This window comes from Eurytemora carolleeae, unplaced genomic scaffold, assembly GCF_000591075.1.
Source record: "Eurytemora carolleeae unplaced genomic scaffold, Eaff_2.0 scaffold199, whole genome shotgun sequence".
Taxonomy (NCBI): Eukaryota; Metazoa; Arthropoda; class Copepoda; order Calanoida; family Temoridae; genus Eurytemora; species Eurytemora carolleeae.
The window spans coordinates 107,549-123,756 of record NW_019396149.1 but is presented as its reverse complement, the minus strand read 5'-3'; the positions used below and the strand labels follow the sequence as shown (position 1 = coordinate 123,756).

At 31.2% G+C, this 16,208-nt stretch overlaps 1 protein-coding gene across 4 annotated transcripts; it reads right to left on the bottom strand.

The window, feature by feature from the left end:
• Positions 1-1,174: 1,174 nt before the first annotated feature.
• LOC111696494 (kelch-like protein 10) lies at positions 1,175-15,378 on the bottom strand. 4 transcript variants are annotated; one of them, XM_023466104.1, is made up of 11 exons: positions 15,241-15,377; positions 13,322-13,445; positions 10,615-10,661; positions 9,781-9,817; positions 8,791-8,856; positions 7,338-7,398; positions 6,267-6,401; positions 5,064-5,159; positions 3,753-3,869; positions 1,999-2,131; positions 1,175-1,482 (listed from the first exon to the last, which is right to left on the bottom strand). In XM_023466104.1, the coding sequence occupies exons 1-11, from the start codon at positions 15,328-15,330 to the stop codon at positions 1,273-1,275; spliced, it is 1,116 nt and encodes a 371-aa protein (XP_023321872.1). In that variant the 5' UTR covers positions 15,331-15,377; the 3' UTR covers positions 1,175-1,272. The 4 variants fall into 4 exon arrangements, with proteins under 4 accessions (XP_023321872.1, XP_023321873.1, XP_023321874.1 ...); XM_023466105.1 differs by having other exon boundaries at positions 1,175-1,461; positions 15,241-15,376; XM_023466106.1 differs by lacking the exon at positions 5,064-5,159 and having other exon boundaries at positions 15,241-15,378.
• Between the last annotated feature and the right edge of the window lie 830 nt (positions 15,379-16,208).

The following is a 16,208-nucleotide window of genomic DNA, read 5'->3' as shown; positions in this document are numbered from 1 at the left end:
TTTTATCGTTTTCTCCCATTAATATTGCATTAAAGTTATATGTTTGATTTTAATTCAGTTAATTACCACTTTTCTGGGATTTTTTATTGCAAAATTATTAATTTTTTATTTGTATTTCCAGAGCTGAAACTTGTTTATTTTATTTCTCCAAAATTAGCTTAAATGTTGGTTGCACTTAGCATTGCATGTGAATCTTTTTTGTTCTTTTTTGAAGGGGTTGAAATTTTAAAAGGTTTCAAAATATCTAAGAAGTACTAGAAATGTATAAATTCTTTATTATTATCATTTTATTTTCTTACATAAAACCAAATTTGAACCCAGAGACGAAAGACATAAAAAAAATTAAAAGTGTTCCTAAAAATTATTTCTTTTGATTAAAATATTATTATTTAATTAATAGTTTTAATGAAAGCAAACTTTAACAGATTACAGTTTTTATTGAATAAGAAGTTTTATTAAAAGTTTTAATAACAAACCAAACAACCCTATAGTTGCAATATACACTCTGTATAATTAAAAAAAAAGTTAATTTGTCCAAAATCTTTGTTTAAAATTTGGATAATTTTATGATGTTTTATCTGAAAGTACTTCCAGTAATGTAATCAAGGAATGCTAAGTTATCAAAGAATAACAACAAAATAATTAAAGTTTTCGTCTCTAAAAATGCATTAATTCATACAGAAAAATCCGCGAAAAGTTTGAGAAAGATAAAAATGGCAGCTTTTATAGTAACAGTTAACCTTATCTCGATTGGGCTATTTTTGTCGAATATAGATGAAGGGGGGGGGGGGGGTTTTCCGCCTTTAGGGTTGTGAAGGATACTTAGGGTGTAAGGAAGGATTTTAAAAAAGTTCAAAAAGTATGTCAAAAAACATTTTCAAAAATAGTTATTTTTACAAATGACAAATATTAACATGTGACACATATTATCATATTATTAGTTTTTCAAGGGCTTTTTAAATGCATAAGCTTTAGCCCGGTATCTTAATTAATACAAAAGTTTTTCATGTTACGTTATTCAGAAAAAAAAACACAGGGGGGATGGAAAACACCTACCCACCCCCTCAATTGTGATATGGTTAAAAGCAAATACTGTTAATAAAAAAAGAGGGCGCAAAGCGCCTTAAACACCCAATATTGTAAAACATACTATTTCTCTTATAACATTTAAAACTAATAAATAAATCAATTTTATTAAATCCGAATTATTAAAAAAAACACATTATTATGCTTATTACTGTTATTTTCTCATCCCAAGAATAAGTTTTTTTTTTAATTACAAGGTATTATGATGGACAGATGATCCTTATGCTCAAACTTTGTAGTCTTTTGAATCCATTTTTCATCTTCTTCCGAATAAGTTTCCATAGATTGGATCGCTTCAGTACTTTCTCCACCAAAGACTGCTAAAACTTCATTAACTACATCTAATGTAAACCGAATTCTTCCAGTATTCATTTCCTGCGAACCATCGATACAATTCTTTTTTTTTAATAGATCAGCAGGACTTAAGCTATGTATGAATTTATAATTTTCAAAACTGGATTTGTATTGGAAATGTTGTGCACGTTGTTCATAATTAATCACTTGTCGTTTTATAGGAACAGTCAGCGTAATTTCAGGTGAGCTTTTATAGGAACAGTCAGCGTAATTTCAGGTGAGCTTTTATAGGAACTGTCAGCGTAATTTCAGGTGAGCTTTTATAGGAACTGTCAGTGTAATTTCAAGTGATCTTTTAAAGGAACTGTCCGCGTAGTTTCATGTGAGATTTTATAGGAACCGTCAGCGTGATTTCAGATGAGTTTTTAAGGGAATGTCAGCATCACCTGACGTTTTAATGATATTTCAAACTATGACCTCTGTGAGATCAAAATATCAAAGTTTTCAATATCTTAGATTTACACTAAAAAGTTCCAAAGAAAAAAATCTGAGTTTGTTACAGGTATCGGTTCTTTTCGGACTTTAACATCAAATGTGTAAACTGTTTTTGATCGATTCCTTGAAAGTTTGCCAAACCCCAGTATCAACTCTATACACCTCTACAGTGTTCACAGCTTGGGTAGAACTGTAAGTTGTTAACCCTCCTGCAACGTAGATGTCACTCGAATGATACGTACATGCACATCCATACCTGAACATTATACATACATGCACATCCATACCTGAACATTATACATACATTCACATTGAACATTATACATAGATGCACATCCATACCTGAACATTATACATAGATTCACATCCATACCTGAACATTATACATACATGCACATCCATACCTGAACATTATACATACATTCACATTCATACCTGAACATTATACATAGATGCACATCCATACCTGAACATTATACATAGATTCACATCCATACCTGAACATTATACATACATGCACATCCATACCTGAACATTATACATACACATGGACATCCATACCTGAACATTTTACATACGACAAACATTGAGGTTTAGGTTCAAATCAGGGGATAGAAGTAGGTATGAGGTATTCATGCCAATTATGAAAACTTTAGAATATTAAAATTTTTCCTCTAATTCGTAATGTGTGCATATATTCATTTTTTTCTTTTAAGTTTATTTAACTTTGCTTTAATTTTTAATTTAAAAAATACTATATATGAAATATTTCATAACGAATGGTTCATAGAAATGTCCATTAATGTTTAAAATAAAAACTACGAAAGCTGGTAAACTTTACCACATTTTGAAAATTTTAAGAATATAGGGGTATTTTTAGACTATTAATTCTAGAATTTTACTTCTAAAATTTTAGTCTCGAATAAATGCCTTAAAATATTTTAAAGATCCAAGACTTATGTCATGTTTCGTGGTAATTACCCTGCACAATGCACATTCATATGCTATACCTAAATATTTTAACCTCATACAATGTAATCTTTTTTCTAAAATATCAACATGCAAACAAATATTTATTAAAACCAAAAAAAATGTAATTATTTTCGTTTAAATCATGCATATATACATCATTGGGGAGGTTGATTGCTTGAAGCTTCATAAAAAATATGCTGACAGATAAAAATATAAAAGATTAAGAAGATCTTGTAGGTAAACCACTAACATGTTAAATGATAGAGATAATTATATGAAAAATCAACTATTTGACATGCAGGTCACTGCATGGTAGTAAACTGCATTATATAGCAGTGCCATAAAGTAGTATAGGTTGGTTATCGAATCTTCTCCGAATAAATTGAAAAAAAAATTCAGTTTAAATAATCAATATTTTTCTGTCACATCTAGATATTAACAAATTGTATTGAAAAAACTACACGTTTTTAGGTTTAAGATCCTGGAATAAAGAGCTTCAGTTTTTGAATTGCGTTGAAAACATACCTTGGTGTTGGCATGCTGGCTAGAGGTTGAAAACATACCTTGGTGTTGTCATGCTGGACAAAGGTTGAAAACATACCTTGGTGTTGGCATGCTAGCTAGAGGTTGAAAACATAACTTGGTGTTGGCATGCTGGACAAAGGTTGAAAACATACCTTGGTGTTGGCATGCTGGCTAGAGGTTGAAAACATACCTTGGTGTTGGCATGCTGGCTGGAGGTTGAAAACATACCTTGGTGTTGGCATGCTGGCTAGAGGTTGAAAACATACCTTGGTGTTGGCATGCTGGCTAGAGTTTGAAAACATACCTTGGTGTTGGCATGCTGGACAAAGGTTGAAAACATACCTTGGTGTTGGCATGCTGGCTAGAGGTTGAAAACATACCTTGGTGTTGGCATGCTGGACAAAGGTTGAATTTGTTTAGTTCTGATATTGTATAGTTCAGTAGTGGACAGGACATTTGTGCCACTCAATCCTCCGATCAAAATGAACTCCTCATTACTGAATATAATAAAAGGTTTGTATACAAGGTTACTGACAGTATACGTAGGTCAAACTGTCTGTTTCTTCCAACAATAAAATTCTTTCTTTCTTGTAAAATCAATAAGTTAGCCATTTTATAAAGGCTAAAAAATATTTTAAAAATGTATCGCACTTTAGGAGTTTCAAGTCGTCTTTACAGTCTCATACTTTGTGGGTTACCCTGTACATTTATAGATGAAGCAATACAAACTGCATAGATTGGAAATGGAATTGAATTTTATACTGACTCAAAATAAACCCCCCTCCCCCTTAATCCAATTGTATGTACTTTCACCTTTTAATAAAAATGCTTATCAATAATGTTATTCTAATTAAATCGAAGGTTTTCTTTAATCTGATACAGGGCACATCATCCAGACTGAACAAACACCAGCTTGAAGATGTTAGGAAGACGACATTATATAAGTCCATTGAAGCCAAGAGGGTACATATTTAAGTACAATTAAGATACATTAGTACCTCTTGTGTAAATGTTTACAAAATTCTGGTTTGTTTTGCAACGCACCAGAAGCTTGCTACTTTACTTTTGTATTAAAATCTATAATCAATTGATAATTTATGTTATGCATTTCCATGATGATTGGTAAGGAAATTGTGTACAACCAAAAACTACTCAATGTGTAAATATGGCCTTATTTTGCGTTGTCATATTATCTTCAGTTCAAAAAAAAGAAAAGAATTTAAATTGTTATAATTTATAATCTTTATAAATAAATTGTTTTCTTAAATATTTCTTGAATTATTTTTATTATATTAAAAGTGGCTCCTAACAAAATTGGTTTCCCCACCTCGCATAGTTTAACTGTAATGCTTACCCTACCTCGCAGGAATAAAGTATTTAAAAGAAACTTTCTTTTACGTAGATTAACTAAAGTCAGAACTTTTTAGTTGTGTATTTTGATATCAATTATTGATATCTATCTTATGCATTAGAACTACTGATCAATTTTTTTATGATATCCCATGGTGGTGGTCTATACCCTGAAGGTATATAACATAAGTGAAGGATCAAGCACCTGAATTTTAAAAGTGTCCATATTTAATATCAAACTTAAGTGTTCAAGATTAACAATCCATCCACACAAAAATTCAGACCTCAGAAAAGATTGCTGAAAAAAAAATTATTCCGGCAGAAGTGAGAGAAATTCTTACCTTACAGTTGTTCCACAATGTTGGGCTCTTGGGCTTGTCATGGTCATTAATAACTCCCATTTTTTACCATTCAAAATCTCAATCATATCATACTCACTACAATTTTAAGATTTAAAGATTAAAAATCTATCTTGTTGCATGATAAAAATATCGAAGACAAACACTGAAAATTAGTTTTCAAATTTTTACACAGCTTTCCCTTTAAAGTATCGCAACATTTTAAAATTCTATCTTAATTAAGTAATTGACAAAATACTGCTCGACTATTGTGTGAGATCATCTTTATTTGCAGTGTGCCATCATGCATCATGTTGAAAAATAGAGTTTTAGGCAAGTAATCAGTTTCTTTTTAAGCATTAGTCATAACTAATTTATACTGTTAACACCCCTTAAATTGAAAATATTCTGCATAGAAGAAGATATATAAGCTTAATAGATATAGGATTGATAACTTTGTGAGAGGATGAGAAGAAATTCTGTTGTGAAGTTCAGCAGGTACTAGGCCCTCTGCTCACGTAATGAAAGGAACCTTTATAAATACTGTGGAAATGGTACGGAAACGCCTCAACACGGAATCGGACCCAAAAAAAACGGAAACCTCCCCAAAATGAATTTTTTTTAGGCGTTTCCTGTTTTTTCAAAAATTATCAGAAATCCCTCAAATCCAATTTTTAGAGGAATTTCCCGTTTTTTTTATCCGTTTCCTCGATTTTTAGGTCGGATTCCGGTTTATCAGGGTCTTATATTGTTGAGGGATTTCCCAATATTTTGGAGGGATTTCCCAATATTTTCGATCCGTTTCCTCATTTTTTGGGTCCGTTTCCGGTTTTCATACTTTCATGGGTCGCGATCAAGAGCTAAAGTGATTAGCTTTCAGCCTATACCCCCTTACATTTTTCCTTTACTGTCCCTTTAAAATATGCTTACTGAACATTTTAATGATTAACTGTAACATTCATTTTCATTTCTAGAAATGTATGAAATATTTTGAGAAAATCCACAAAATTTTGGCTATTAAATTCAATCTTTTCCATTGAAGTTCCTAATATTACCGCCACACAGGTTAAGAAACTATAAGATTTCGATCAGTTTTTTCTGCTGCCTTTTTAACCAGGGGTGGACTAAGGGGTGGAGGGGGGGGGGTGCCCCCCCTAAGGATATTTATTGGTCTGCTAATTTTAAACAAGTGTTTAAAATACATACTCTGTGTAACCAGCTCCACCAGTCATTACTATCATGTCCCCGACAGTGTTCAGCGTGATATATTCTTTCTCTAAGTCCATCACAGCTAGATGACTGAAGCTAGTAGGTGAAACCAGATTAGTCAAGCACCAAGGACTGAAGTAAAAATGCGAAATTAAGAAAATGTACAATTTATAGGGAAGCTAAAGATTAATTGAACATACAAATAATATTGAATGGGTCGTTCACATGTTTAGTTTAGTTGCCAGTTACTGAAGATTCTCATTAAACCCAAACTTATCAATTTATCCTGAATAACTGTTAATATTTTACAATTTATCATTTTTTATTTTCTCCCTTCCAGATACCTTTTGTCATTCTCTAAAATTAAATACGATATTTAGATATCCATTTTTATTATCCTTGAGTGTTAATTTAATTGTATATCCTTTGTGCTTTCTAAACTGTGGTCTATATACTTTCCTTGTATCTTGAAAATGGACAATAGATATACTTGCAATGGTTTATTTAGTTTTGTGCTAAACGGCTCCTCAGAGTCTGTCGGGGAGCCCGCATGGATCCCTTGGACTAGGGCTGGGCATGTTCCAACTTTTTCTAGCCCTTTTATTTACGGTTGGTTCCAACCGTTAAAAAATAAAAATTTCAGTTAGCCGTTAATTTTAAAGGTATAATTACGGAATGTCTGTTCCGTAAACGGCATTCTCCGTTTAAAAAAAAAAAATTTTAACGGTTAAAAAAATTGTTAACTGCACAGCCGTTAACGGTATATTACAGTTAAGGGTTTATAAACACAGAAGATGACATTTAAATACATCAATATGTGTAAAAATTTTAAATCTTAAAAAAATATTCATACAATTTTAATCTGAAAATAATAATCAATTAACCGTTTTTAGCTTTTTAGTTAACATTTTTAAAACGGCTAATCTGTTTCATTAACAATTAAAAAATTAACGGTTTTTGTTGTTTGCTAGCGGACGCTTCTGTTAATGTTAACAGTGCCCAGCCCTGGCTTTATTGCGTCTCTAAATCCCCTTTTTATCATGGGACACCCTGTAAACCCTACTATACCTTCTTATTCCTCCTACCCATCCGCCACAAACATAGTAGGAACCATTGTACTCCGTTATCCCTGATCAATCATAAATTAAAGAAACCATAAAATGTAGTTTTAAATGACCCTTTATGTTTAGAGTTAAATGTAGATAACATTTGTCTGTGAAAAGAAAAGTTTACTATTGTGAAAATTTCTAATAAAAATCTGTCATATTTTGACAAGATTCACAAAATGGTCATGCCAAAAAAATCTTTCGTGGTATTTTGTGTTTAAAGGAACTATACACGTAATTTCCATGTGTTTAAAGGGACCGTTCACTTATTTAATTTAATTTAATTTAATTTCCATGTGCTTAAAGGGACTATACACGTAATTTCCATGTGTTTAAAGGAACTATACACGTAATTTCCAGGTGTTTAAAGGAACTATATACGTAATTTCCATGTGTTTAAAGGGACTATACAAGTAATTTCCACGTGTTTAAAGGGACTATACAAGTAATTTCCACGTGTTTAAAGGGATTATACACGTAATTTCCATGTGTTTAAAGGGATTATACACGTAATTTCCATGTGTTTCAAGGGATTATACACTTAATTTCCATGTGCTTAAAGGGACTATAAACGTAATTTCCATGTGTTTAAAGGGATTATACACGTAATTTCCATGTGTTTAAAGGGGCTATACAAGTAATTTACATGTGTTTAAAGGGACAATACACATAATTTCCATGTGTTGAAAGGAACTATACACGTAATTTCCATTTGTTTAAAGGGACTATAATTCACGTAATTTCCACGTGTTTAAAGGGAATATACATGTAATTTCCATGTGTTTAAAGGGACTATACACATAATTTCCATGTGTTTAATGGGACTATTCACGCAATTTCCATGCCACAATGACAATGCCCGTTTAACAATGATACCCTTGAAACCATACTATTTCTGGCTCGAAAAGTGTTGAACTCCAATATTTTCTATATTGCTTCTTTTAAGCAAGAAAAGCGCAGGCCACTTCGCAAAGAAACTGCAAATGAAAATAAACAGTTTAGAGAAGCAAAAACATGAATATCTCATTCATACTTTATCATACAAAGCTGTTAAAGGTACCGTTATAAATCGGGCATTGCATAGAGGCTTACTTGAAGTTCACAGTCCCTTAAATACACAATGTTGTTAAAGACCCATTGTTTGTTTGTTTGTTTAACATACAATGTTTGTATAAGACACAATGTTTGTTGAAGACACAATGTTTGTTGAAGGCACAATGTTTGTTGAAGCCACAATGTTTGTTGAAGACACAATGTTTGTTGAAGACACAATGTTTGTTGAAAACACGATGTTTGTTGAAAACACAATGTTTGTTGAGAACACAATGTTTGTTGAAAACACAATTTTTGTTGAAAACACAATGTTTGTTGAGAACACAATGTTTGTCGAAAACAGAATGTTTGTTGTAAAATACCTGCGGCTTCTATTTTACTCTCTCTATTGAAAAAAGCTCTATCACAAGGATATCCCTCAGCTTTACCTAGAATATTTATTTATTATTTATCAGAAATAAGATACATGTTATTTCCTTTCTGGAGAAAAGAAACCATAGTTATGACATATCACATGTATATGTGAAATGAAAACATTTGCTTCGGCCAAAATAACATATGGATATGTGTTGGCTTGAAACATAAACATTTTGGAATTTTGAAGTGTTTTTGAGTTTTTGAAGCCACTTTATTAGATATTCAGCCAATCAAAGTGAATAAAAAGCATGTTTGACCTCAAAAATGGACAACTAGAGCCAAAAAAACACAGAAAAGACATATCGCATGTATGAACAAAGTGAAAAATTAAAGATTTTATTATTTTTGAGAACTTTGGGCCCTTTTGAGCCCCCTAACATACCAAAAAAGTCCGATAGCAATGAATTTTATTTTTGGAAACCAATACAGAATTATAGAAATTAAAGAAAAAAATTTTAAATAGCTATACTATGTTTTTTATATTTAATATTGTTTTGTTCTTTTTACCCCTAAAACATTTTGAAAAAAAAATCAAAAAATTTAGTTTTAAGTAATTTTTGTTCAAAGGGACTGTAAAGGAAAAATGAAAGGGGGTATAGGCTGGAAGATGTCACTTTAGCTCTTGATCGCGACCTATGAAAGTTACATCTGATCTTGTAAAATGAAATTTTTTTTCCCTAATATTAAGCCGTTTGCGTAATTTTAACCAAATCTAGAATCTTAAATTGTCAAAAAATTGTCCCTTTTGCTAGGGAATGACCTTAATACAGAGAAAGGGTCCTATAGAAATTAACACAGCTGAACCAAACCTCACATGACCTCAGGGAAGATCAATGAACAGTCAGAGTTAAAAATGATTTTCCTCAAAAAATGTGGGCGAAAGCGTCCTAAAAGCATAGATTCAATAATTTTAATGTTAAATCTTAAATGTTTACCAGTTGTGCCTCCAAACAAATATACAGTATCAAGTACCTAAACAGGAAAATTGAGCATAAATAAGTATAAATGAGTATACATATGAATAAAAATGAGTATACATGGATAAAAATGGGCATAAATGAGCATAAATAAGCATAAATGAGCATAATGAGCATAAATGAGTATAAAGGAGCATAAATAAGGAGCATAAAGGAGCATAAATCACATATAGATGGGCATACATGAGTAAAAATGATTTCATAATTTCTTGAACATTTTCTTTATTACTACATTCTGTGATCTGTCATAACTTACCAAGGAGGTACAAGGCTATAAATGAGTATCGTAATTGTGAAAGAACCCACGAAATTTTTTGTGAACAATGGTTTCGTTCAGAAAATGAATGAGCAATGAACAAAGAAATTCGTTCAAAGAAAATAAAAACTATCGTTTTAGAATCGTAAACGATTGTATGAATTTTATAGATTGTTTTTTTACTGAACAAACGCATTTTTTGACAGAATTTTTGAATAACGATTGTTTTTTATTACTGCACAAACGATTTATTGAATGAACAATTTTACTGAACAAAATATCTCACTTAATAAACGATTTAATTGAATGATTATTCGGTTAGACAATGAACGAACAAGATGAAATATGAACAATAATTTTGAAAATCAAATGAGTAGTTAACAAGGCATCTTTAATAATGCATTTTTATCGTTTCTCGGTGACATAGTTTGAATATAATACTTTTTTTGAATTATTTGAAGAAAAATAAACTAATTCGATTTCTTACAATCGAACTATCTTTGACTTTTATAAATACAGAAAATAGATGTATTTACCCTGCACTCTGAACCAATATCACCATCTCCAAAGCAAAACAACTCTCCTATATAATAGTTTCAGCATAGGAGTAAATATTTCCATTTACTTATAGCGCCGATTGAAGGATTCAGAACTCTAATTGGATAATGAGATAGATAGATGTTACCGCCATACTATTTTTATTGGTTCAGAATAGACAACAAACACATGACTAACCCCTGATTGGATCAGGCGCAAATGGAATCGACATACAAGAGTGAATTGTATAAAGGTTGTTTACAACTTTTAAATTGAGAGTAAAACTTTAGAATTTTAGATATTGAGGTTGTCCTAAAGTCTAATTAAAAAAATATAATCTCTGAATCACAACATTATTCTATACACTATTATCCCAAAAAAAAATAATGGTAATATTTATTGGTTTTCCAATTAAAAACAAAAATTTACAATTAAGAATTAAGTTTCTTTAAATAAAAAGCTTGCAATAAAAGTTCAAGAATTTATTTCATTTCTCTTTGTTACTCAGGTACGAGTTAAAATGGAACCGTTAATCCTTACATAGAAGGTTTCAGTTGTTAAATGTATTATTGTGACTTCAAAGGGATTGTTAGGTATTTTCCCTCAGGCCTTTTACCAAGCGGCAACTTTCCAAGGGTATTTTCCCAACAGCAACTTTCATAATTAGTATAATTCCTAGACGGTAACTTCCAAAAGGATAGGTTAGGTCTTCTAAGGCGCCGTAGGCTGTAATGGAGACCAAGCCCTGCAGCTAGGCTGTGCTTTGGGGCCGAGCACGATTGGGAAGTTGCAACGCGACATGGTAAAATACCCTTTGCAGGGCTCAGTAACATTTTGCCTAGTACAAGTTCGCCTAGTACACTTTTGCCTAGTACACTTTCGCCTAGTTCAAGTTCGCCTAGATAACATTTTGCCTAGATAACATTTTGCCTAGACAACATTTCGCCTAGATAACATTTTGCCTAGATAACATTTTGCCTAGATAACATTAGAGAGTAATTTTCGCCTAGATTAACATTCTTCAAATTAACCAGCTTTTGGAACAAAAAATACGCAATTTTTACTGTAAAAATTTCACAATTTTTTTTTTGTAGTTTAAATCATTCAGTTTTCTACTGACATTGATGTAGACATGACGTCCTTAATTCAGGCAGGGAAAACCAAACGAGGTAGACCAGCCATAATTGATAATCAACATTTCTCATATGTCTCCAATGGACCTGGTAGTCAGAAAGTTTATAATTGGCGCTGTTCAAACAGAAAATGTGATGCCACCTTAGGAACAAGGAAATCGAGTGGAAACCTGGTTGGGGATACTCTGCCAAGTCACCAACATGGAAATCAGCTGATGAAAAAGACTGCAAAGAAAACTGAATCAGCAGTCTTGACTAAGTACGCAGGGGTTCAGGGAGCTACTCCATCTACAGTTCTCCAGGAAATTAGCTACAACATGCTTTCATTAAACTTTCCTGGACAATTGAGTAGTTCATCAACTGCTGGTGCCATCAGGATGAAGTTGTGGCGCCAGAGACAAGTTATCAGTCCAAGACCTAAGCTCCCTTCTTCATTTGAGGAGTACATGGACACTGACATTCCTGACAAGCTTACCAAGGCAGCTGATGGGGGTGAATTTCTGATTTACAAAGATTGGATTGATGTGGAATGTACACAACCTATGGCAATATTTATAAACAAAGGGGCGCAGGCTGTTTTCTCTATATGTGCTAAAGTGTTTCCAACCGTGAGCCACAAAGGTTGCAGATTTCATCACAACGCTGCAGTTTGGAAGAACCTGGGAGATCATCATCTTCAGGAACTGTTTAATCAGAACCCCAGGTTCCAATAACTAATCTATCTGATGTATACACTCTGCTACGTACCTGTGGATCAGGTGAAAAGCTATTATGATGAAGTGATCATTCCCCAGGTTCAAGAAGGAGTTGATCATGATCAAGAATGGGAGGATTATGATCAGGAGATTGATCGTTTTGGGTACTACTATTCACAGACTTGGATTGAAAAACGGGGTGGGAGGAGAGCATTGTTCCCACCCTGTCTTTGGAACCAGTACAGCACAGTTCTAGAGGATGGAATGGAAACAAACAATATGCTGGAATCCTTTAATCGTACCTGGAATTTATTGTCTGGGTACAGTCCAAAGGTTTGGCACATTCAGGACCAGTTTGTCAAACAAGATGCTGATGCAAGACGAGCATTTCTTTCTAATTCAGTTGGCCAGGATATGGCTGATAATACAAGCAGAAAGCAGAGAGCCAAGGATGCAAAACAGAGGGTTAAACTGGTGGTACAAGCTTTTGCTACAATACCTAAAACTGATTATCTGAAAATGCTGGCTCATGATCTCCAGCGAGCTAGTGCCCTTTAAGAAAAAATTTGTAAACATTATTATAATACATTTTTTTTGCTTTTAATTGAATTTCTTGATAAAAAATAGGAACTTTATAAATTTTAGTGAATTTGTCTAGGCGAAAATTACCTTCTAATGTTATCTAGGCAAAATGTTACCTAGGCGAAATGTTGTCTAGGCAAACTGTGTTTAGGCAAAATGTTATCTAGGCAAAATGTTATCTAGGCAAAAAGTTAGTAGGCGAACATGTACTAGGCGAAAGTGTACTAGGCGAACTTGTACTAGGCAAAATGTTTCAAAAAGGTTTTAGGAAAGTACCCAGTTTCGCTTTTATATACCTGAAGGATCATCTGTCTTGGTGTACAGGCAACCCTTATGACAGGGTTCAGGAAGTAATAATCTTTCAACCGTTGCATTCAGAATATATATCCCAGAACGTTCATCAGCTTTAATCTTTACAACCTGGAAAACATTTTTAGTTATCCATTAATAACAATTTTTTAACTATACATATCAATCTGCTCTTGATTATCCTATTTTGATTCTAAAAGTTATTTTAGATTCTGCAAAAGTTTTATTAGATTCTATTAATGTTTTAGATTTTAGATTCTTCAAAGTTTTGTTATATTATATCAAATATTTTTTGCTTTCTATCAAGGTTTTATTAGATTCTATCAAAGTTTTGTTTGCATAAATTAAAATTGCATTATATTCTATCAAAGTTTTATTAGATTCTATCAAAGTTTTAATTTAAGTTTTAACAATTCAAGTTTTAACAATTTAAATTTTAACAATTTAAGTTTTAACAATTTAAGTTTTAACAATTCAGAGTCTAAAACTAAAGAATGAGCGAATTTCAAGTTCGAGGTTAAAAGTTCTGTAAAATAATGAATAGCTACTTAAATATTAAACTTTCTCATTTTTAAATTTGAATTTCCCGGGAAAAATCTGAACCAATCAGAGAAAAGGATTTACGGAGAATTATTAAGTAAGTATCGGTATTAGGTAATCAGCTGTTTTTTAAATTATTTACGTGACGGAAAACCAAACATAGTTACAACCGTATTTTGGGTTTACGTTCAAACATTAATTAATCTAAAACGTGAAATTGTATTAAATCAAGGTTTTTACTTTTAAATATATCGTAATTAGTTGAATGCCACTTACCGCTGAATGATGATAGACAAATAGGATCGATTGAGGGATTTCAAGATTTTAACCCTGTGTTTAAATTTTAACTCGTCGATTTTGGCGAGATAAATATTTAACCAAAGGGTTAAATATTTAACCTCACTGTTAAAGTTTAGGTTTAAATTAAGTCAGAAGTGGCATTTAACCATGAACTTAAAATTTAAGTCAAAACTTTAATCGTTCTTTAGTTTTGACTCTGGTTTTAAGAATTTAAGTTTTAACAATTCAAGTTTTAACAATTTTAAGTTTTAACAATTTAAATTTTAACAATTCAAGTTTTAACAATTTAAGTTTTAACAATTTAAGTTTTAACAATTAAGTTTTAACAATTTAAGTTTTTATCAATTTAAAATTTAACAATTTAAGTTTTAACAATTTAAGTTTTAACAATTTAAGTTTCAACAATTTAAGTTTTAACAATTTAAGTTTTAACAATTAAGTTTTAACAATTAAGTTTAAACAATTAAGTTTTAACAATAAAGTTTTAACAATTTAAGTTTTAACAATTTAAGTTTTAACAATTTAAGTTTTAACAATTTAAGTTTTAACAATTTAAGTTTTAACAATTAAGAACTTTAAAATAGTATTTTATAAAAGTTATTTTTAAATTAAAATATGAGATCTCTAACAATATATGGGCCTGGGACCGAATTAAAAAAATTACAGGATTTGAGTTTTTGCCTCAAACTCAAATTTGCCAATCCCTCTATCTTTGCAATCTTATGGTGTAAACCTTTGATATTTCAAATTTAAACTGTTAGATCTAACAAAATTCATGGTTTGAAATATCAAAGATTTACAAAATCGGGTTGTTATGATAAAGAGCTAAAAAAATAGAGTTTGCGGCAAAAACTCATTTCGTTTCAGTCCTTTCTTAATCTTTATTTTCAATTGGTGGTTCAAATTTCAATAACATTATAGTAGCTCAGACAATTGTTTTATAACATTTAAATCTTTACAAAGTGTATTAGAAACAAACTTGAAGAGTATAAATTTTGATGAAGATTCTTAAGAATATTCCTTCTTTAAAAACTGATCAAATAGGAAACCTACTTTGATTCATTACCTTTTCTTTACAGCAACTGTAATCAAACTCAATTGTTTGAGCAGCACTAAAGACCGGGGAAAGTATCAAGAAGAAACCGATAATTTTCATTTTAGACCGCTCTCAATAAACTTTCAGTTTGAATTGAAATTGTTTTTCATTTTTTCAGACCGTAAATTAAAACCCAATAAACTTTTATACGCAGGGTTACTAAAAAACTAATTTACCTTTCAAAATATTACAAAAAAAGGTTTGAGCCTGCACATTGTAAATAGTTTTTTTAAGTTAAATTAATGTTTAAATTTCACAAGTTGTTACATAAAATTCATGTATATGTTTTATAATATAATTTTTTAGGTTTTGATCGACATAAAGGACTTATGATTATATAACTCATGACCTAATTAAAAACAGAAAAGTAAATTAAACACGAATAAAAGTCACATTTCTAAAAAGGTGTATATAGTTTATCTTATTATAAATCAATTCCTAATAATGACATTTCGAAGGTTTAAATGATCTAATTGCCATTTTTCATCTGTAGACTATTAAATGCATTTTTAACTTTTAGATTACTCAATTGTTTTTCTGGTCTTGTTATTGACTGCAGTTGTGTAAATCCAAAGTTAATGATCCAGCAAAAAATATAGTTCCCGGATTTTAGATTATAATTTTTTATGAAACTATTTTGTACTTTATCATTCTTCCTCACTTCATCGTGAATTTCATTATGAAAGTGCTATAAAGTAATCATCGTGCTATTAAGTTAAATTAGCTGTACATTATAGCACTTGTGCTATAAAGTTTTGATTGGTTCCTGGATTTTCTCTAAAAAAATTAGGATATTTCCAAAATATTTTTTTTTCAATTAGCAATCAAACTAAAATTTAAATCAACTTTATATATAAAGCTTGGGACAAAATAAAATCTAAAAATGCTTGAACCTTCTCGATAAAGAGAAAGTTTCTGTCCAAAAACGTTATAACACT